Source organism: Gossypium raimondii, chromosome 3 (assembly GCF_025698545.1).
Source record: "Gossypium raimondii isolate GPD5lz chromosome 3, ASM2569854v1, whole genome shotgun sequence".
NCBI classification, from domain to species: domain Eukaryota; kingdom Viridiplantae; phylum Streptophyta; class Magnoliopsida; order Malvales; family Malvaceae; genus Gossypium; species Gossypium raimondii.
The window spans coordinates 27,565,178-27,589,882 of record NC_068567.1 but is presented as its reverse complement, the minus strand read 5'-3'; the positions used below and the strand labels follow the sequence as shown (position 1 = coordinate 27,589,882).

The 24,705-nt window shown below is 34.6% G+C and overlaps 2 protein-coding genes across 3 annotated transcripts; one reads left to right on the top strand and one right to left on the bottom strand.

Moving 5' to 3' along the window:
* Window positions 1-901, bottom strand: LOC105793974 (uncharacterized). Its single transcript, XM_012622901.2, has one exon. It carries the CDS (start codon window positions 790-792, stop codon window positions 130-132), a length of 663 nt encoding a protein of 220 aa, XP_012478355.1. The 5' UTR covers window positions 793-901; the 3' UTR covers window positions 1-129.
* An 18,667-nt stretch (window positions 902-19,568) lies between these two features.
* Window positions 19,569-21,994, top strand: LOC105793971 (protein PATRONUS 2). 2 transcript variants are annotated; one of them, XM_012622899.2, is made up of 5 exons: window positions 19,569-19,723; window positions 20,717-20,823; window positions 20,903-21,361; window positions 21,445-21,494; window positions 21,592-21,994. In XM_012622899.2, the coding sequence occupies exons 2-5, from the start codon at window positions 20,766-20,768 to the stop codon at window positions 21,778-21,780; spliced, it is 756 nt and encodes a 251-aa protein (XP_012478353.1). In that variant the 5' UTR covers window positions 19,569-19,723; window positions 20,717-20,765; the 3' UTR covers window positions 21,781-21,994. The 2 variants fall into 2 exon arrangements, with proteins under 2 accessions (XP_012478353.1, XP_012478354.1); XM_012622900.2 differs by having other exon boundaries at window positions 19,612-19,723; window positions 20,766-20,823.
* Window positions 21,995-24,705: the final 2,711 nt, after the last annotated feature.

Here is a 24,705-nt window from a genome sequence, read left to right as displayed (position 1 = left end):
TTTAGATTGTAAATCTGGAAGCACACCAATTTATTATCTGAATCCAAATAAAACACTGATTTTGTCTACCACTAACAGAAAATTACAATTACTACCACCTACAACCACACTATATATGTATGTAAAGGATTAAAATTTTGTCTTGTACTTGCAATTTTGGTCCCCCACGCTTGAATTTGATAAAAAGACAGTAAAATCGCATGTAGTTGATGATTCTACCTGAATCTTGAACAGGTTCATGACATTAACCTTGCCTGAAATCCTAGTCACGGCGTAAAGCGGCAATACGCCGCCCGTTGTGACATCCGAAAAGAATCTCGAATTGTAGATCAAACGATCCGCCATTACTGTTAGAGTTAAGTTCATGGGGACCGTTTGATCTGCGGAGATCTTACCTGCCGGGATGGGAGCCTCCCCGATTTGCTGCCCTCTGTAATTCAATTGGGCGTTGGAGTCTCTGTACTTGAATCCCACCTTGTTAGGGTTCTTGATGGAGAGATCGACGTCGAGGGTGGCGTTGAGCAGAACTCTGAACCTGGCCAAATCGACGGAGAAATTTAGGTCGGATAAGGAAACGGAGTCGACGGTGGTGACGGGGCGCTTGGCTTTGAAGACGGTGAAGGCTAAGATGATGATCAAGATGATGATGAAAACCAACAAGGCAATGGCTCCGAAACAGATGTTTCTGCGTTTCCGCCTCTTCCTGAGGACTCTGGCGGCGTCTGAAGTTGTAGTGTGCGGGTGATCCATTGATGGTTTCTCAGTCTTGTTCCTAAACGGCTCTACCTCCATATTTGATGATTCTTTCTTCCAACCCGAATATGTCGCAGATTTGATCTCTGGGTTTGTTTGGAATTCCAAAAATAATCAAGCTGATACCCGCAGCTAACTAACAACTAAGAGCAGGCTAGGCTAATAAATACCCTTCATTATTGATCTTTTACTTTCACCTCACGTGGACTTCATTTTCGATAATAAAGCTCATGCATTAATTGGGTTGAATTTTGGTGCAATCCCTTCATCTTTTTTCTAAACCTAATTAATTTCTCCTTTCATTTTTCCACTTTATATTACACTAAGTTAAATTGGAGTTGAGAGTAACACCAATTTTACCAAAACTGTTTCAATTTCTTTCGATTTTTTTTTATATTTCCTTTTCTTTTTTCATTTCAGGACTGAATTATGCCGGTTTTCACATCTAGGATTTACATACAACATATATTACTGTACAGGGTGAATTTCTTATTTCTTATTATTGAGCTTATAATATATAATATATAATAATATTTATATATATATATATATGTGTTAAATATGTAAATTGGGGTGAAAGATGTTTGAATAAGGAAATTTCATATATAGCATATTAGGTTTCAAATATTTTAGCACTTTTGAAAAAGAAATTAATATTCATTTGACTATTTTGAATGTTTTACGTCTTATTTAGTAAACTTTTACCTTATTCTGAGTATTTAACCTTATTATTTGATATGTTTTTAATGAATTTAGATTTTTGTATTATAATTATTATACATCATAAAATTGGATAGTTATATTCATTTTAATTTAGATAATAAATGGATTCAAATTTAAATTACGTTTTGATCATTAAACTTCAAAAGGTTAAGATGTGATCACCGACATTATCAATTCATTACATTTACATTTTAATCATTGAGTTGTAACGTAAGGTTAACGTGTCCGATTATATCATCTATTCAACCAAAAATATTTAAGTAAAGTTACACAGCTACTCCCTATCTTTATCTTTATCTCTTTTATTCTTTCTTTTCTTTTCTTCTTCTTACTAATACTAGAGCTTGTTTATTATCTTCTTTACCTGATATATCCACACCTAATAATCTCAAATCTTTCTCCCAATTTGTTTCTTTTCTTTCTCTAATTTTCATCTCACTTTTTATAAAATTCTTTAGTCAAAAGTTTTAAAAAATACCACATGTCGTCATTCAATTGGTTAATGTGCCATATTAGCAATCCGTTAATGGATTAACATAAATTTTTACGATAGTAACTAGGTCAAACAATTATCTTAATTAAATTGACTAAGTTAAAATAAAATCAAAATGATCAAAATAAGATAAACCCTATTTTAGAATGACCTTAAATGTAATTTAAGGTTAACTTTAATACATCACTATCAAATTATAAATCTAAATTATTGTATTTAATAATCAAAATTCATTATAAAATAATAATCTAATAAATCCTAAGAAGTATTTTCATAAGCAATCCTTAAAAGCCTTTTCTTTTTAATTTTTTTTAATAAAGTAATCTTTGGGCAAATTACACATAAAAGCCCTATTTTTTTAAAATTTATCGAAATGGGCCCGGTATTTTATTATTTACCGGAATGGACCATTTTCCCCGAAATCGTGTCCACGTCAGCGCAATTACTTACGTGGCAACAAATCGCGTCCACGAAAGCGCGATTTGCTGATGTGGAAGCAATAATTTATGAACAGTTTATGTTTTTTAGCTTGGAAAACTTTGAAAGGCCATAACTTTTGGCTCGGTTGTCCAATTGAGACGATTTTTTTTTATTTCGAATAACTTTTTGAGATCTACGTGCTGACAAATTGCCGAAGGTGGTTTGCCGCAGTTTTCATCGAAAAAGATCCTTTATTGCCTCTAAATTTTGATTTTTTCGGTTTAAAATTGAATTTTGAAACATTCAAATCATTATTTTCCTTATTTATTTGAAGTAAACACCGGATTTTTTTTTATTGAATTGTTGTATTATTTTTTCTGATTTGACATGTGTATGGAATAGGTCGATGAATCATTAGAACGTAAGTAATATAATTGAGATAATAACAGTATTTTTATAATATGTCAATTAATTAGTTTAGCTTAGTTCGTTAAGATGCTTGCTCTTTTCTCTTAGTACTTTGGTTCAAATCTTGTTGGTAATAATTTTGAATCTTTTTGTACTTGTTGCATTTATTTTTTAATCAATTAACTCTTCAATATTACATTAATATATATTATTAGTACAATAGTATAGACGGATTGACAATTTGAGCTACAATATTATGAATATTAACTACAATACATAATTTTAGCTACATATTATAGTAATACATTATTTTTTTTGAAACAATACAGTAATACACTAATATGTATTATTAGGGGCAAAATACCAAAAAAGGGGGCAAATTACACATAAAATCCCTATTTTTAAAAAATTCACCGAAATGGGCCAGGTATTTTATTATTTACCGGAATGGGCCATTTTACCCGAAATCGCGTCCACGTCAGCACGATGTCAGGGGACGTGTCAGCAAATCGCATCCACGTTAGCGCGTTTTGCTAATGTGTTAGAAAATCACGTCCTCGTAGGCGCAATTTGTGTCCACGTAAGCAAAGCGCGCTGACGTGTACGCGATTTGCTGACACGTCCCCTAACATCGCGTTGAGTGGACGCGATTTTGGGGAAAATGGCCCATTCCGGTAAATAATAAAATACCAGGCCCATTTCGATAAATTTTAAAAAAATATGGCTTTTTTTTATATTTTGCCCGTAATCTTTGCTTGATTAACTAAAAAAGTTGGAGAATCTTTTTCCTTAATTTTTGGGTTTGTAAGATATGCTTTAACTAACTTATTTCTAAAGAAGGGAGCAAATAATTGGCTGTTAATATACATGAAAAGCATATTTTAAAAATCAAATAACACTTGGCTTTTAAGTTTTCTATATTAAATAAAAGGTTGTTCCTAGATTTTACAAATTTGATATCTTATCAAATGTATTCTTTTGTATTTAAAATTCACAAAACTTTATTTTATTGTCTTTATATTAAGAGTTAAAGAATAAACTGGTGCTTCCATTAAAAGTTTTATTTATTTCTACAATTAAGTGATGATGCAAGTAGGCAGTGACACGTGATATGCCATATTTACTAAACTAATTCTTGTATGTTAGATCAAAGAATAAATTGATCTTTTCATTAAAAATTTTATTCATTTCTACCGTTAAATGATGATGTAGCTAACAAAATAAATAGACAATGACACATGTTTCTTATGCTAACGTGGCGTTTTGCCATGTTTACAAATATCTAAAAGATAAAGAATTTTTTAATAATTATCTGAAAAACCATGTGTACCATTTACCTCTTGAGCATAAATTTTCAAATGGTTATAAAAAATTATTAAAAATTAATAAAAGAAATTAAATTATAAATTAATTATCATCATGGAGTTAGAATTGAAGGTAAGAAAAAGAGAAGCCTTCCTTCTCCTAACTTAAGCTCGGATGCCTCCTCCCCTAAGAACCGTCGTAGAGTGAGTAATTATTAATTTTATATTGAAAGGTTAAAATTATTTGGATTATTGAATTAATATCTCCTGCGTCTACTGGAGCGGATGACGTCATCATGTTTACTTGCTCAAATGCTATTACCATTAAAAAAAAGTTTGGATATGACAAAAAGAATATGAATTAGTGGGTTGAAAACCAGTAATATCGGTTTTTTTTTATTTTTTAGGGAATTTAATATTTATAAATTTATAAATATTAAATTAAGTGCACACATATCCTCAAATTATAACCTTCATTTTAAATTGGAATTTAAACTATTATATTATATCAATCACGTCAATCATTAAATCTGGAAAGAATATTGGAGATCTAGGGGGCGAGATCTTAGGGATTAAGATAGATAGTAATGTGACCAAAACGGAAACTAAGAAAGGGGTTTCTAAAAAACAATTTCAAATTCTAAAGGAAAAGGCATAGTGGTGCCTAGTGGGACGAAAATTACTCTAAATATTTTAAAGCCTTCAAATAGGAAAAGGGAGCCCTCCATGGGTCGAGTATTTGATTCATTTGATAGTGGGTCACGAATAGGGCCTAAAGCTATTGATGTTGTAAGAGAACCAATTATCTTTCAGGCAGTTAATGAGTAAAAAACTAGATGCTATTAGGAATAAAACAGTGAAATTTGTGGAACCAAAGAAAAAATTGCCTTTGGCAATAGGTATATGCCTGCTATCGTGGGAAAAAATCAGGGCAGTATGGGAGAAAATACTGGACAAATACCAATAACGGTTGAGACAGTTACAATTGGGGAAAACATAGGATAAGTACCTATGGAGAGTATGTTCGAGGGTGAGGCTACCATACCTATCTCTATGGCAATGGAAGGTATAGTTTAGGGACCATCTCAGTTTATTGAAGGAGACTCAGCTACGAAGAGAGGCAATGATTTGGTTAATGTGTCGGATGATGAGACTCTTCTTGTTGCTGATTTGGCCTAATTTTTTTGGTTTTCTTAATTTATTGTTATATTGTTATGATTATGAATCTTTGAATGTTTTTCTGGAATTTCCAAGGGTACGGTCATCTTCGGTTTCACAATTTTCTTAAAGAATATAGGAGGGAGTCCCATCCTGATCTTGTTTCTTTATTCGAGACACGTATTAATGGAATAAGAGCAGGTGATGTTTGTTACGTGATGGAATTTCGAATAGAAAATGAAGAAGAAACTTGTAGAAGAGAAGAAAGGTTGAGAGAATTCAGAGATAAGAAAAATTTCCTTGTATTTTCTGCATAACCGATTTGCATGCAATGCATGCATTATAAAGAAATAAACGACCCACATGACGTGGAGTTTTCTGTTATAACAAAAATGCAAAACGCCCCGTATGACTTAAAACCCCAAAACTCTCCGTTTTAATTAAAATTTCCCACGTGCTTCTTGCTCACTTTATCAGCTCATAACAATACTCCATACCCGCACAACAGCGTTGTCCTCAAGGCTGGAAATGAGGAAATTTGGTTTGGATTGTAGACAAAGATTCCCACGTCGCATCATCTGGAAAGGAATTAGCCCATTCGACCAGCACTTCGGTTACCGCTTGGTTCCCTTTCTTGACCATCCTTCTGTCGATAATGCGAGCAGGCTCTTTTGGTAAGGCACCATGAGCATCTACCACAGGCAGCTGAGTTTGTGTTGGAGCAGAACCCACATGTTTCTTAAATTGTGAGACATGGAATGTAGGATGTATACGTGAATGTTGGGGAAGTTGCAAAGTATACGCTACTGCCCCTACTTTTCGGATTACTGGAAAAGGGCCAAAATACTTTGGGGATAACTTTTGGTTGGAGACCTTCTGAATCGACTACTGCCTGTAGGGTTGCAACCTCAAATAGACCAAGTCACCCTCCTGAAAACTTCTCTCCGAGCGACGTTTATCTGCCAATTGCTTCATACGGGCCCGAGCTCTCTTAAGACAGAACATAAGTAACTTCCTAGCAGCCTCCCGACTTTGCAAACTTTAGTCTACAACTGCCAGTGGGAGGAGGCTGACCATACAGTGCCTCATATGGTGTAAGCTGGATAGAAGAGTGGTAAGAGGAATTATACCACCATTCTGCTAAGGACAACCATTGAGACCAATGTGCAGGCGTCTCCCCTGTCATGCAACGCAAATAATTCTCAAGACACTAAAATAATCCTCGGTCTGGCCATCCGTCTGAGGGTGGTAAGCCGTCGAAAGTAAGAGCTTAGTGCCTGACTTCTGAAAAAGCTCCTACCAAAAATTGCTAACAAATATTCAATCCCTATCCGATATGATAGAATCAGGCATACCATGAAGTTTATAGACCTGATTAAGATACTCCCAAGCCACATCCTTAGCCGTATACGGATGCGTCAATATTAAGAAGTGGCCATACTTAGTAAGATGGTCCACCATGACAAGAATGGATTTTTTCTTATTTGAATTGGGCAGCCCTTCAATGAAGTCCATGCTGATCATCGACCAAGCTCTATCAGGTACGGGTAAGGGCCGAAGAAGGCCAGGAGAAGCCACTGACTCACTTTTGCATCGCTGACACGTGATACACTCCCGAATCCACCTTTTGACATCCGTAGTAAGGCCCTTCCAGTATAGCTGGCTCGAAAGTCGTTTCCTTGTAACAGTCACCCCTGAGTGGCCCTCGATTGCACTAGCATGAAAGTGAAGGAATAACTCGCGTCTTAGTTGTCGAATTCGCCCCACCACTATCTTCCCTTTCCTGAACAAGAACCTCCCATCCCATGAATATTTTTGGCCCGAATTTTGATGCTGCTGAGTGTGTCTAATAATCTTTTGTAGCCGATCATCTTGAGTGTAAGACTGTTAGACCTGTACCAAAAGACCTGAAATAACAGAACTCGTAGTAAGTTGATAATACTGACCCTGTGCAAGCTGCGGTTGACGAGAAAGAGCATCCGCAACCTTGTTGTTGATTCCTTTCCTGTATGAAACTTTGAAATCGTATCCTAGCATCTTAGCTACCCAACGTTGCTGGAAGGGAGTAACGGCTACCTGATCAGACAAAAACCACAGACTCTGGTGGTCTGTACGGATTTTAAAATGGCGACCCACCAAATACGCGTGCCACTTGCGCACTTCCAATAAAACCACCAACATTTCTTTTCATATATTGATAGTGCTTGATGGCACACCCCAAGAGCCTTGCTAAAGAAAGCTATAGGTCTCCCTTGTTGCTGCAAAACCGCACCGACTCCAAACCCACTTACATCCGTATCTACAGTAAATTCCAACTGGAAATTGGGAAGTACCAATACAGGGGCTGAACTCACAGCTTGCTTGAGAGCTTGGAAAGCTTCAATGGCTTGGTCATTCCATCCCCAACAATCTTTCTTTAATAAACTAGTCAATGGTCGAGCAATTACTCTATAATTCCTTATAAAGCGTCTGTAGTATCCTGTAAGTCCCAGGAAGCTACGTAACTCTTTCACTAAACTAGGGGTAGACCAGGACGTTATACAATCAACTTTAGCATTGTCCATATAAACGATCCCCTTATACAACACGTGTCCCAAGTATTGCACTTGGAGGGAACCAAAACAACACTTTGACCGATTAGCATACAATTGTTGTTCCCTTAGAATAAGAAGGACTAATCGCAAATGCTGCATGTGTTCAGACCACAATGTAGAGTAGACGAGTATGTCATTAAAAAATACTAACACAGACTTCGGCAATAGTGGCTTAAAAATAGAATTCATGAGGGCTTAAAAACTGGAAGGAGCGTTGGTGAGGCCAAATGGCATCACGAGGAATTCATAATGTCCTTCGTGTGTTCGAAACGTGATTTTATGCACATCCGGTTCCCACATGCGAATCTGATGATAGCCAGACCTTAGATCCAATTTAGAAAATACTCTGGCTTCCCCCAACTCATCCAATAACTCTTTAATTACAGGGATGGGAAATTTATCCTTAACTGTATGCTGGTTGAGTTACCTGTAGTCCACACACAACCGCCAACTACCATCCTTCTTCTTGACCATGACAATAGGAGAGGCGAATGAACTGGTGCTATCACGAATGATTCTAGCTTGGAGCATTTCCTGAATGAGTTTCTCGATCTCCGTCTTCTGGCAAGCTGGATATCTATAGGGCCTCATTTTAATTACTGTGCCTTCATCAACTAGAGGAATTTTATGGTCGTGTCTTCTACTTGGAGGCAACCCTTTCGGTATTTGAAATATATCATCAAACTCCATCAGTAGCTTCTGAAATTGATTTCCCTGATTCGTGTCCTCCGTGGTGCAAAGTGTTACTTGTGCAGGTGAGCTTAATACGACAGTATATGGTCCCAATGATTTCCCCATAATAGCAAAACATCTCGGACTGGATTTTTTACTTCCTGTTGCTAACGAACCAGGAACTATGCCTTGAAGAACACAAGGTTTCCCCGCTATGTTAAACTGCATAGTCAAAGAACTGAAATTCCAAACAATGTCGCCCAATGACAACAACCACTCAACCCCAAGTACCATATCGCAGCCTTTCAAAGATATAACCATGAAGTCAGTTTGGAAGCAGTGGTTCTGCACCTCCCACTTAACCCCTTGGCATAAACCCCTAGTGAACAAACAGCTTCCATTAGCCACCGAGACCTTCAATTGTTCCTGGCACACCATCAATAAGGACACTCTATTGACCAACTTACTGTCAATAAAATTGTGTGTACTCCCCGAATCCACTAAAATAATAGCCCGAGCTGATCCCACTTGAGCCGCCACCCTCATGGTATCATGCCCTTGTAAGCCAGTGAGAGCATGTAATGAAATCGTAAGAGACTTAGAACCCCCCTCCTCACTCCCCATTTCCTCTAAGTTGTCAGAACATTCTTGGAATTCCTCAACTTCACCCTCGGCCATGGGTTCCAATAAGAATTGATACAATTGCGATTTCACACATTTGTGCCCTGGATGGTACTTAGCTCCACACCAAAAACACAGTCCCTTCTGTTTCTTTTCCTCCATCAATGCAGGAGATATGGTTTTGGATCCTGAGTTATTTGTCGATCCCCTAGTAGCTGACTGTGAGTTAGCAAATTTCATGGGAGAAGAAGGGTACCTTACCGTAGGTGAAGAGCTGGTTACCATTCTTTGTGAGCTGACTCCCAGCGTCAGAGATCCATTTCCTGTAACAGAGATGAGTACCTCGATCTTTCTAGCTAACTGGAAAGCGTCCACCAATGTCGAAGGTGCGAATAAGTCTAAATAGTGACCTATTTCAGCCTTCAAATTCCCCAGGAATATACTAAGAGCATATGACTCTGGTAGATGTAGTTGATTAAGCAGTTCTACGAATAAATCCTGAAATTGCTCAACGGTACCTTGTTGTTTCAGGTTGACGAGCTCCTTCATCGGATCCCCAAATGATCCGCAACCAAAACGATCTCGGAGGCTCCTAATGTACGCCGGCCATGACAACATTTACAACCCCCCATTCCTCTGCGAGTAGAAGTGATGCCATTCCAGTGCTCTGCCTTCTAAGTTGAGCATCACCATACGAATCTTACTCCCTTTAGGTATGCCCTCAGCTTCAAAAAATTGTTCCAATTTGGTCCACTAACCCCGAAAATCATTCCCATCGAAATTAGGACACTCCAATCGGCTGGTTTTCGTCGAGTCTCCTACCACAAAAGAAGAGTCCCTCACATGTACACTACCAACCTCCAGAACCAGGGGTTTTGACTGTCCTGGAGGTAAATCGGCAGTTTTGGGTAAAAACCCAGGAGGAGCTCCTAGCACCCCCTTCCCTTTGTCAGCTGCAGCATGTAACCTAGTTGGTGGGGGCTCAAAATACTGTCCCAATAGTGACTGTAGATTAGCTCGAATCTCCGTTTTGAACTCCTGACAGCGAGAGTCCAACTTAGCCTCCAAATCCACAAACTCCTCTTGGATTTTGGAAAATTCCTGCTGTAAATTGCTCACCTCTTTCTGCAACCTTGTCGACACACCACCGCCGGCCATTAGGGGAATTGTGATAGCTCTGATACCTTTGTTACGTGATGGAATTTTGAATAGAAAATGAAGAAGAAACTTGCAGAAGAGAAGAAAGGTTGAGAGAATTCAGAGATAAGAAAAATTTCCTTGTATTTTCTGCATAACCGATTTGCATGCAATGCATGCATTATAAAGAAATAAACGACCCACATGACGTGGAGTTTTCTGTTATAACAAAAATGTAAAATGCCCCGTATGACTTAAAACCCCAAAACTCTCCGTTTTAATTAAAATTTCCCACGTGCTTCTTGCTCACTTTATCAGCTCATAACAATGTTATTATTAAGTTGGGGTTTGCTAATTCTTTCTGAGTAGAAGCTAATGGTTATACAAGTGGTTTTTGGATCCTTTGTAATGATAATATTTCTATGAAAGTTTTGATAGCCTATCCTCAATTTGTGCACATGCGCATTCAAAGTAATTTTGGTCCTACTTCATTTCTCTGTACAACAATTTATGCAAGCCCACAATCAACCAGTCGAAAAATTCTTTGAGGATATTTGGATCTTCTTGCTGGTGACATTAAAGAACCGTAGGCCATGGCCGAAGATTTCAATTCTATTTTAAATTGTGTAAAGAGGAAATGAGGTGCAGCAACTAGACAATCGAGTTTTAATTTGTTTCACTCTTTTCTATTTCAACATGGCATCCAAGATATAGGGTTTCAAGGACCTATGTTCACTTGGAATCTAGGCAATCTCTTTGAACGCCTTGATAGATCTCTTTGTAATGATTTTTGGGAATCCTTTGCACCCAATGCTTCAATCCGTCATCTCCACATGCTTAAGTCTAATCACCAGTCTCTTTTGGTTTCATGAACTTGACTTATTCAACCCATGGTGAACGCCTTTTTCGGTTCCTTGCTAGTTAACTTGTACGTCCACAGTTCAAGGACTTGGTTTGAAATACATGGATTAATTCAACAAATGTTGTTTCAAACTTGGAGAGGTTTGCCACTTTGGTTCAAGACTAGAACAAGTGAGTCTTTGGTAACATTTTTGAAAGAAAACGAAAAATTGTAGCAGAGTTAGAACGAGTTCAAAGAGATTTGGAGTTCGTGACTCTATGCAACTTCGAGCTTGTGAATTGAATCTTAGATTTGATTTAGAGAACATTTTATTCCAAGAATGAAAAGGTGAACCCCAACCTGTTGGTCACTTTCCTTGCAGATGTTGGTTTTCAGTCTTATTAGAGACTAAAAAGGTGAATCTAATTACTTTAGTCTCGATGGAAGAGGTTCAGAAGGCGATGTTTAGCATGTTACCCTTGAAGGTGCCAAGTATTGATGGATTTTATGCAAAAAATTTTCAATCTTAATGGGATTTGGTAGGCAACAATGTCTATCATCTTGTCCGACGTGTTATGGAAGGGGGCATGCTAGATTCTGACATAAACAAAACGCTTCTAGTTTTAATTCTGAAGATTATGGGTGCAGGGTCCTTACCCAATTTCGTCTTATTAGTCTCTGTATCGTACTTTATAAGATTATCACTAAGACTTTGGTGAATCGTCTTCGTCCACTCAAGCAATAATTAATATGACAAAATCAAGCTAGTTTTGTAGCATGTCATAATATCTTAGACAATATTATCATTGCTCAAGAGGCAGTGCACACAATGAAGAAAAGAAAGAGTAAAAAGTATTGGACAGCTTTCAAAGTTGATCTTGAGAAGGCATATAATAGAGTTCGATGGGACTTTTTGGAAGACACACTTATGCATGCAGGCTTTTCTCATACTATTATCTAGGTAATCATGCATTGTGTCAATTCGACAACCATGCATGTTTTATGGAACAGAACAATCACAAAACCTTTTTTTCCAACATGGAGGGTGAGACAAGAAGATCATTTATCTTCATATTTATTTGTTTGAGGAATGGAATGTTTAGAACACTTAATAGATCAGACGATTGTTAACAATGACTAGGAACCACTTTTTCTTTCTCAACAACATACGGGTGTTTCACACATTTTCTTTGTAGAAAATCTGATCCTATTTTCTGAACCTGTTAGTTAAGGTGTTAAGCATATTAATTTTATTTTGAGTACTTTTTGCTCTTAATATGGACACAAAGCAAATAGATAAGAAATTTAAATTTTCTTTTCATCCAACATTCTTGAAGCAGTGGCTATAAATGTGAGTGATAGACTCGACTTCTCAAGGGTGGATGATTTGGGAAAATATCTAGGGATGCTTGTGTTCCACAGACAGGTTTCTATTGATACGTTCTATTTTGTGGTTGGTAAACTTCGTGCCAAGCTTAATGGATAGGATTTTTGAAGACTTTTGATGGCAAGAAGAATTACTCTTGCCAAATCGGTGCTTCTTGTTATACCTAATTATTTTATGAATATTACTTGTATTCCCATTTCAATGTGCAAAGAAATTGAAAAGGTTGCACGTAATTTTATATAGGGAAAGAGTGTGTCAAAAGAAAGTTTGCTTTAGTTAACTGAAGGGATTGTTGCTTGCCTATTGAGAAAGGAGGATTGGGCATTTGAAGTCTGACCAAAATAAGATTTTCCTTCTAAAATTGGGTTACAATATTGTTGCATGCTCTTTGGGTTTGAATTCCGAGGAACAAATACAATGTGTATGGGGTTATTCCAACACCCATAGAACGTAGTAACTGCTCATATATTTGGCGTTCCCTCATGAGTGTTTGGCATGAAGTTATTGATGGTGTCATATGATATATTGGTGACGGACAGCTATCAAATTTTTGGAATGATCATTAGGTAAAAGATATCAATCCTCTTCGAATGCATCATATAGGCAGAATGTACATAGATGAAACTCTTCGGGTTTGTGATTTGGTCACAGCTCATGGAACTTGGAACTGGTATCAACTTGAATTGCTTCTTCCTCGACCCATCCTAACTTTTAATGCAACAATTTTACCGCCTATACAAGTCGTAAGTTCGGATCAGCTTGTATGGAGATGGTCATCTGTTGGTAGTTTCTATTTTTTTGAAACTTACAAAAGACTTGTTGAGAGAAGAGATTAGCTATCACAAAGCGATAACTCGATGATTTGGAAAGTCAATACTCCTCAACGAGTAAGGGTCTTCTTATGGCTGCTTCAACATAGACGTGGAATGGCTGATGATGCTCACTGTGTGCAGTGTGGTGAACATGTGGAAACAACAATTCACGCTATGTGGGACTACTAATTTGTTATCATGGTTTGGAAGACTATTGCACCTAGAAATGTCTAGACTTCTTTCTTTAATTATTCGCTGGAAACTTGGTTGAAATGGAACATCATGAATGAGGGAGGCATCACGAAAGATGATGGCTAATGGCCAACATTATTTTCAATTTTGTGTTGGATACTTTGGGAAGGTCGAAATGAATTTATTTTCCAACAGGAAAACAATAACATTAGCAATCTGATTTCGAAATACATGGCCTGGACAAGAAGTATCATTAATTATAAATGTATGGTTATGTGCAGCACAATCACTCATGATAATTGGTATCAACCTGAGGAAGGATGGGTGAAGTTTAATACAGATGGTGCACTCTCATTACAATACTCTAATGCTGCTAATGGTGGTGTTCTTCGCGATTGAACAGGAGGCTAGCGGTTTGGTTTTACTATGAAGGTCGGTGCATTTGACATTTTTTATATTGAAGCGCGAGTTATATATGAAAGACTCACTCTAGCTTGGAAGAAAGGGTTTGGCAAGGTTGTGACCAAAGTGACAATGCATTGCTGATTGATATAATTAGGAACGGTTATCAGCTTTTGAAGACTCACCTGATCATGCTCGATCTTTGTTTGAAGAAGATGCTCATCAACCAACGACTAATATAGGCTCGCATCAACCTTATTATAGCTAGTTTCTTAAACTTGTGTTTTTCTTAAAAAGAAATATGACAAGTGAAACTATATTTATGGTACATATATATTTAACGAAAAAAAAAACGTTTTATTCCTCAAAATGTTTGAATATATATAGGCAACAATTATAATAATAATAAAAATCCTTTGGATATCATTCGCTTAATTTTGTATATTAAAATTATGAGGCAAACTTCAATGTTTGACAAATGAAACTATATTTATATGGCATATGTATATTTAATTTAGAAATTTTTTACGGGTCACATTAAGTGCAAAGTTTTCATGTAAAAATGGAAAAATGTTTTATTCCTCGAAATGTTTGAATATTATATACAATATTATGACAGTAATTATTTAAAAAAAATCCCTTCCAATATCATTCCCTTAATTTTTCTATATTAAAATTTATGTGGTAAGCTTCGATGTTTGACAAGTGGAATTATATCTATATGATATAAGTGCATTTAGAGCCTGTTTGGTTTGCTTGAAACTAGTTAGAGGTGATCATGGGCCGGGCCGGGTCGGGTTTAGAAAAAATTTCGGCCCTCGTCCTAGGCTCGGGCCCAGCCCAGCTCGAAATATGGGCCTGAAATTTTATTTAGGCCCGACCTGGGAAAAAATTCCTAAGCCTGAGCCCGGCCCGGCCCATTTTTTAATAAACACCAAAAACTTATTTTAAAAATAAAAAAAGCATTTTAAAAATATTTTAAAATTAAAAAATTGAAAAAAATATATTTATTATATATTCGGGTCGGGCCGGGCCCGGGCAAAAAAAGTGGTGCCGAGGCCAAGCCCGTTTTCTAAACGGGCCTATTTTTTTGCCCAAACCTATATTTTGGGACTATATTTTTACCCGAATCCTCCCATATTTCGGGCGGACCGTCAGGCCGGGCCGCCGGGCCCATGATCACCTCTAAAACTAGCGTGATAGTTAATTTATTACATAATTATTATACGAGTTTCAAATAACAATACGTTTGATAGCCTTGATAAAAACAAGGTCATGTGACTTTTTTACTTAAGTTGGGTGATAGCTTTCACATACGTGAATGTATGTTTTAAATATCACTCACCTTTTACTCCCCTTCAATTATTTTTGTTTCAATTTTATCGTCACCCAACAACCATATATTAGAAGTAATGTTGTTTGAACCGAACCGGCCGATCGGATCAGGAACCGACTTGGATACCTATACAAAGAGTGACTTTGAACCGATTAGACTGGGAACCAGTACGAACCGGTTGAACTAACTAAAAATTAGTTGAATCGGGATTTTTTATTAATACTTTTGAATTTTTGAATAATTTTTAATCGGATCTATTGGATTGATTTGACTAGTTGGACTAACCAATTGGTGATCTAACCTATTCAACTATCAATCTTGTTTAAAAAACATTAATTACAAGTACAACTGTTCATGGGTTGGGTGACCCATCCGACCAAGTCAGACCAGCCTGTCATTTCTTATCCTCAATTAAATTATTTTTAAAAATATAAATATTAATAAAAAAATAATATATATTTTTTTATAATTTTATTAATTTTAAAAAATAATATTTTATTAATTTATATATTTAATATATAATTATACAATTATATAGATATATAATTTTATTTTATCAATATTAAAATTATACAATTTAATAATAATAATAATATTAATATTAAAATAAATATAATATTATATATTTTAATATTTTTATTCATATATAATTTTATTATTTTAAAACATAATAATATATTGATTTTAAATAGTAATGATTTTATTTTATTATTTTAATATTAATATTAATATTAATAAGAAATTGAATATTATAAATTTATGAATTGAATATTATATTATAAATCTTTTTAAATAGTAATATTTATTATACTATATTTAAATTATATGAAAAATAAAGATGTTAAAGGTAACCAATAACACTTATATTTTAAGTAAGAAAAATAATATATACCACAAATACCTTAATGTTGTAACATATATCTTTTATACATCATTTTGGAACTTAAATGTTATTAACGTAATACTCAAATTTTACATCAAGCCTACCAAACGTGGAATGTGTGGGTATTTTTTATGGGTCACATTAAGTGGAATGTTTTAGTGTAAAATGAAAATAAATGTGTGAATATCATTCCCTTAATTTTGTAGGAAATTAATCCTATGTGTCATAGTTGCGTATTTGCCATTTGTTGACCTAAATATCAAACACGTGTAATTATGGAAATAATATTTGTTAGGATTCTTATTTAATAGAAAATAAAGTGAGGCTATCTGTAATATTTTACTGATAGTATTTTAGTTTAGAAATTTTCAAATTTATGAAGAAAATCAATCATAATCTAAAATGGATTTTTTTCACCTTATAAATACCATGACAAATTCATAAATTAGTAGGTATCTTTGCACACACCACAAAACAACAAGCATCCGCGAATTTTTTTTTAAATGATGGTTCAAACTTCAAAGGTAAATAAAGAGTTATTCGTTTATAGAATGGTTTTGATGTTTTAAAAACAATTGGGTTACTCTTATATCACTTTTCACATCAATTTCTTCACTATGATTCTAAAATCCATTTTTAAAGTTTGGATTTTCTATTCCATAATCTCAAAATTTATGAAGTTCCTGACTCTATGCTTTCTAAAATGAAGGAACAAGAGAGAAAATTTAACTATTTTGTAAAAACAAAAAGGAAAAAATGGAAAGTGTTTTTTAGTTTTATGTTTAAAATGAGACCCATCTCACAGTGTCACGGGACTAGAACTTTAAATCTCACAAATTGTACCGCCTTAAGTGATTTCTTTGCTTCAAATCTGCTTTAAGTCAACCTAACTCTTGCGGAAGCAAACTCGAGCTGGAAAAGAAACGAAAAACAAAAAAAACATCAATGGCTAAGATTAGTTCTCATCTAAAATAAGAGAGACCTGAGGGATTTAAACTCTATACATCTTTATATTTTAAGATTTACAATAATTATCTTGGTAAAGTACAATTTACTGGAGTGTTTCAATTCAACCAGAATTCAAGTAGATGGGCCTTGAGTATCTTCCAAACGACGGGCCAGTCCTGACGGGCCGAATGACCCCAAGGGAACATGAAGGGCCTGAAATACGTGCATTAATTATGGGCTCATTTGCACGGCCTGTGACATTCTCCCCCACTTGTTCTCTCTACGCCTTCGTCGCATCCTCAAAATGGAACGTGTCTATTTTCTCTTGAAATTGCCATAGAGCCTCAGCAGGTTTCCAACTAGCTTTACTGTCGAGAAGTCCCTTCCATCGAACAAGATACTTATGCCTTGGCCTGTAGTACTTTAGTCGAGTCAATTGATCTGCCATGATGCACTCAACATCATGGTAATATGAGACCTTTACCCCCATCGGCGCTCATTTAGACTTGCCTCGATTTGGATCCTCTTGATCCTCATGGAAAGACTTAAGCATACTGACATGGAAAACCGGATGGACCTTGAGTTTTGTTGGCAACTCTAGTTTGTAGGCCGCCTTGCTTACCTCTTCAAAAATTTGAAAGGTCCCACATACCGTCGCATAAGCCTCTTGTTATTTTTAAATGTATAATTTTGAATTAAATTATAATTATTTTTAAATATAAAATTAGTAATATGATGAAAAGTAAATGTTATTCTCATTAGTTCAAAAGTTTCTCCAAATTCGAGCTTTCGTATATATATACATATATTATAGATAGATATGTAAATTTTCATTATAAAATTTATAGTCTAATTTGGTAAATTATTACAAAATAGTATCTAATATTAATTTGGTAAGTTGGAGTTTTAGCTTGATTGGCATGGACATTGTTGCTAATATAGGAGGACGTGGGTTCGAATGCGTTGAAGCACATTATCTTCTTATTTATGGGTTGGGAAGAGGCTATGGGTAGTAGAGCACAGATATGATCAGAATTTAAAACATAAAGTTAAATAATTCCAATACCTACAAATTGAGCATTTAACTTTCTTTTTTAGTATTTAGCATTTAACTTATTTTGCTTTGACTAAATGTTAATTTTGATACCCAAAACTATCCCGAATTTGAAAATACGTTGTTAAAAGTATAGGTCGGGTGGAACCTACTTTGAGTATGTCTAGTATATAAATATTGCAACTCCCCAATCAATATTTTTTACTTCATCCCTGAAAAACCACTCATAATTTGTGATTTGAGAAAGAATGCTTTAAATGGGAGAAACAATAACCCAAGTTTGTAAGTCAGAATTTTTTTTAAAGTATGAAAGAAATATTACAAGCAACCCCTAAAGGTTTATCAAAAGATGCAAGCTACTCAAGTCGACTACATTAAATCAAGGAAAATTGATATTCCTGCATCTTATCAGAAGAGATCGTGCTCCCAAAGAGTCCTAAAAGAAGTGCCACTAACAACTACACCAAGAAGGCATGAAACAAGACTAACACCAGTTCCTGATGAAGGAATCAACCACCAAAACATTACAAGAACTAGCGCGATGACGGAAAATCATCCTTCTCCTCTTACTTGACAACACCAATGGAGGCAAATGAGATCTTGGAAGCAGAAAATTCGTAGAGCCCATCATCGAAATTTCAGTTGTCAACATGGACAACTTGACTTGAAAAGAAGAGTAATAGGTAGGAAAAAGGTTATCAACACTCCAGCAAAAACTGCCAAAGAGATGACAATGGAGTTAAGTGGGACAAATATTATCAAATCTACTACCGCTTCATAGTTGACATGTTCTGCTCTATCCTATTCTACTCTATTATGGATGTGTAACATTGAAAATCACTCCTATCTCCATAGATATTAGATATATCTATCTTTGTCCTCTTCGCCTCAGTTTAAATTTTGATAATTATTTATAATATTTTTATCTTTTTAAAAGTAAACAAATACTTAAATGTAATTTTTCAGAAAAAAATAATTTTGAAAACTACAGTTAAAAGGAAAAATGTAAAAAAGTTTAGGTTTTCTTATAATACATTTTATTATTTTATAATAAATTTATCTCTTTGGGTTTTTTAATACATTTTATTATTTTATAATACAAGCAATAATTTTAACATAAAAAAAAGAGAGTAAGATACATAGTTGGGTTTTGATGAAATAGAAAGTATTGGTACTCGTACAATCAAAGCCCAAAGACAATGTCTAAGTTTGGAAAATATTGAAAAGAAAAAGAAGCCTCCAACATAAAACAAGTTAAACGAAAATGTTAGAACCTTATTCAAAAAAGAAAAAAGCAAACCTGTCAGTCAGAAGCCGACCGTTGCCACCATCTGGGCTTTAAATCTTCTGCAAGCGAAATTAAGCTTATGTAATTTATCATTTAATAGAGGGGTATTTTTATAAAAGCACAAGAAGTTACCGTTGCAAAACTAGGCTCTTCCTTAAAACCCGATATGTCGACCTTTAATTTTCAAAATACCAATTACTTCAAATAATAAACCAAATCCCAGAATCTGCAGATTGAAATTCAAGAAATTTCTCAGAATAAAATAGCCAGCGAAGGATTCATTCATCAAAACCCATTGTGAGTTTTTGCCTCTTAAACCCCCTTTCACGGTTTCTTTAATTTCTTGAAGTTAGTGTTTTTTTCCCTCACAGAAATATCTTATGTATGATTTTAATGGTCGAAAGAGATAAGTGTGATTTGATTAAAAAAATTAATTCTCTTTTATTAACTTAGGATGGAGACGAAAAGGGCTGGTGAGAGAATTTCATAAATACGAAAAGTTCTTTTTGGTTGTTGAGAAATTCTGGGAAATGTAAAGGAAAATCAAGATTGACCCATAGGTTTTCTAGCCTAGATTTCTTTTCTCCCTTTCTGGGCTGTAGGATTTAATGACCTAGGTATAATTTTCCGAAGCGAAAAGCACAAATAGAAAACGAAGTTACTAAAAATCAAGTTGAACTTTTTTGAATTAGTTGTCCTTTGGGCTTATCAAAGAAACTAAAATTTGGGTTCTTCCTGCTTTCTACATGTTTCCTTATCAACTGACATTTTCTTTTTCAAATTGAGATTTTGGTTATTTTGATGTTTCATTTTGTACTAATAAGAAAAAGTAAAAGTATTCGGCATTCTTTGCTAATGATTTTGGTCTGGTTGTGGCATTGTTATTGTTAAGCTTGTTTAGTTAGGGTTTAGGGTTGTATGATAGGAATTTTGTGCCCTAACCTTTATACTATTTAACATTTATGTTACCCATGTGGCGAACACGTATACCTTTCATCTGGTTGTGGTGTTGTTTTAGTTTGCTTTGTTGTATATTACTAGCGAGTGTTGAGATACGAACGCCGAACAAGGTTACATAATCTAGGTGCCTTAAACTGTAAACGCTATTAGATTATGTTGTTGGATTTGGTATGTTATCTCTCTCATTACACATTTGATTTCCCCCTAAGTGTCTTCATACAGTATTTTTGTTCATCTTTTATGTCAACTTGATTTGGTTCCAGTTTTGCACCTCTTAAATTCTTAGACCTTGACTTTTCTTCCCTTTTCCGTGCATCATGCATCTCATAGGTATAATCTTTTATCGAAGAGGTTTTGTTTCTATCTGTAATTTGCTCAGATGGCTTCGCGTACTGTTGGTTTGATTCAAGATCAGAATGTAAATGTTCACTACAATGGTACCATTCCAAACACTTGCTGTTCTGTTCAATTTTTTGTTTTCAAGTTGAATTCGATAATTCAAAGTGCGTTCTCCAGGTGCTTCTCTTTTGAGGAAGGCAAATATTGCTACTGCACCGAGGAAAGGTGGTATTGGTGGCAGGAAACCGCTTGGTGATTTGTCAAATTCGGTTAACCCGACCCTGAACCAGACATCGAAAAAGGAGAATTCTAAAATTCTTTCATTCACTGAGAAAGAGACCAGTGTCTCAAAACTTGCACATGATTCAAGCAAGAAGAAGAGTGTCTCTAAAGCTTCAGAGAAAGTGCAAGTTGGTGGTCGGAAAGCTCTCTCTGACATTTCAAACTCGGGTAAACCACGCTTGAAGGAGACATCAAAGAAGAATCAAACTTCAAAGTTAACCATTTTGGCAGAGAATCCAAGTGAACCCGAAGATATTGCGAAGGAAGGATTTCTGCACAATCACGATGAATGTATCAAAGCTCAGAAAAAAGCTATAAGCGCGAATGAATTTTTGCGGATACTCCGATTAGAAGGTAAAAAAATTGCGACATTTTCAGATGCCTATTACGGTTTTGTTTCTGGCTGAATACTTGAAACTTTTATGAATGTTGTTTAGATTTCTCCAAACCTGCATCTGCAAAGGGAATTCGTATGCCAAATGAAATGGTCAGTTTTCGTATTGTACAATAAGCTTGGATCTTAATGAAATCGTTGGCATTTACAGATTGTCTTAACGAATACTAGTTTATTACTTGTGTTACAGCCCATGAGTCCTTCAAGGTACTTGGAAGCTAAAGAGATGAGTGAGCTACTGATGGAAGATTGGTCACCTCCGAAGTGTAAGTTGTCAAAGAAACTCAACTCAGCTCCACCTAGTCCGGAGCCTCTGGATCATATGCGGTGGGATGATCCTGAATTGGTTCCCGGTTTTGTGTTGATTGGATCACCATGATGCTGAAACCATTGAATTCAATTTCTTACCTGGTAGCATATTAGAAGTTGTTTCGCTAGCAACTTATGTTGCATTCGGCTGTCATTTCCGTAAAGACGGTTGAATATTTTGGTATCCATTTGACTTCTGTTGGATAGATCTGTGATCATCTTTGTATGATTAGAGATTACAGCAGGTGGCAATTCCATTATAACATAACTGCTTAAAATCTCAACCTGTTAACTTTTGCATAATTGCTTTAAATTTTGAATCTCTCATTACTACTATACGAATTAAAATCTGAATTATTTACGGCATATCTAATTTTGTTAAATATTCAAATTTAGTAACTCCTGATGGCTCCCCAAAGTTTTTGGAAAATTTCACTTTTCCCTTGAAATTTATTTAAAATTCTAGTTTGGCCCTCTAAATTTATAAAAATTTTAATTAGACTTTTTCTTTTTTGAAAAGAATCTTATTAAAACTCTTAAATATTTTGAAAATGTCAGTTAAGTTTCTCAAAATCTAGTCTCAAGATCCACCACTAATTTAAGAGTTAACTTGCGGATCGTAAATTAAATAGCCAAATCCAAATTTTGTCCCAATTCAAGAATGTACAAAAAGCTGATGGATTGTGAATTAAATAGTTAAAACTCAAATTTATCTAAATCCAAAAAAATACAAAAAGCTTATTGAATATCCCGTTTTCTTCTATTGTTTTTAACGTAAATATTATAAATTTAAAATATACTTAAATAATCATTTAAATATATCAAAATCCTAATCATACACAATAAATACTATATTTAATAAAAGAGATGGAAGAAGATGGTTGTTTGCGTGGTGGATCACAGGTGAGAGGATGTTCTGGTAAAAGAAGACGTCAAAGAAGAGGTGTACCCCACGAGTTGTTTGCATAAGCTGTTTTATGGTAGGGGATAGGCTAGCTACGTGTCCAAAGTTTACTCACGGCTAATTTGGTGATAATATGTCTTAGGATAAAACGTCTAGGGCGATTAGTAATTGATGACTCTAGAGTTCTCACGTGGACTTCACACGGACTTAGTGGAGACGCGCAACCCCTAAGGCTCACCAAGCTAAAGTTCGCAAGTTAGCTTAAGGTTCGTCGATCAAGTTGAGAATGTTAGCTTTGTTGGGAGACACTTGTTTGGTATGTAGGGTACAACAAGCATATAAGTGGTAAAAAAAATTAGGAAACCCTGTACTTAGGGATGGATTGTAATTCGGCTACTCTACTGAAAAAATGGACAAATTAGTCATTATACATTTTGAAACATATAAATTAGCCTATTCCATTAAAATTTATCTGTTAAACGAAATCATGGTGTTTTTATTTTTGAAAATTGAGCTCTCTTTCAATAATCGGGAAACATTTCCATTTTCAATAAAATTCTTATTTGATAAGAACTATCTAATGCAATGAGACGCTAACCTTACCTGTTAAAGAAGCTTTCTAGTGCAATTCTAAAAGCAGCCATTTCAATAAAACCATGATTTTATTACTGTTGAAATACTATCAAACCAAAGAAACAACATATTTACCGTAAATAAAATCTTTCAATTTTGTATTTCTCTTTGACGATGAAGAAGAGGATGAAGACAATGAGCTCTTTTGTTACTTCTCCCCACCCAGAAACTTGTTGATGGCTTTGGGGATTTATTTTAAATTAAAATCCCACTTTTTATCTTTTATTTCTTCTCGTAAATTTAAAACATTATTTTTAAAATTTCAAAACCCATGGAGTCCTTATTTAGAACTCATAAATTTATATTAAAAATTCAAAACTAAAAAATATTAAACTTGGTAATTTAAAGATTCAAGTTTCTTGGGGTATTAAACAATAAGATCTTCAAGTAAGAAAATTTGTAATAACTAAGGGATGCGACAATGAGTAACCGAAATTTTATAACAACAATTACACGCCATCAAGAGATACAAAATGAGTACTCACTAAAGTAGAAGAAAGAAAACATTAAATAAATTTATATATACCTTTTAGTTGGAAACATGAACGATGAAGATGAAACCGAGCATTAAATAAAGCATAAGAAATTTGAAAGTGAGTAATCAAAACTTTTAGTTGAGTTTTTTCTTCAATCAAGTTTTATTTATTCATTTATTATGTCTTCAATCAAGTATGAGAAATCTTTTTTATTTTTTAGGTTTTGTATAATATTGAAGAAAGTCTTGTAAAAGGATGATGGTTTCTAGGTTTCGACTAGAGAGTTTGATAATTTTTAAAGATTTTTTTGTAAAATTTTAGATTTTTTCACATATATATTTTGAAAATTTAGGAAATTTTCATTTATAATTTTAATTTTAAATATATTTTAACATAATTTCTAATATTCTTAATATTTTTAATAATTTATATTTATTTTTAAGATTTTTAAAATTTTTTAGAATTATTGTTAATAATTTAAAAAATCAAAATGATATTTTAATTATAGTTCAGGGAATAAATTAGTAATTAATCATTTAAATTAATCTTTCACGCCATCATTTAACAAATAAAATTTAACAGATATACTAATTTGCACGTTTTGAAATGTATAAGGGCTAATTTGCCCATTTTTTCAGTAGAGGGGCCAAAATGCAATCCGCCTCTAAGAACAAGGCCTTCCCTGGTACTTTTACCACTTACATACTTGTTAATAATTTAAAAAAAAATCAAAATGATATTTTAATTATAGTTCAGGGACTAAATTAGTAATTAATCATTTAAATTAACCTTCCACGCCATCATTTAACAAATAAAATTTAACAGAGATGCTAATTTGCACGTTTTGAAATGTATAACGGCTAATTTGCCCATTTTTTCAGTAGAGGGGCCGAAATGCGATCCTCCTCTAAGAACAAGGCCTTCCCTAGTACTTTTACCACTTACATACTTGTTGTACCCTACATAGTGGACAATATAGCGC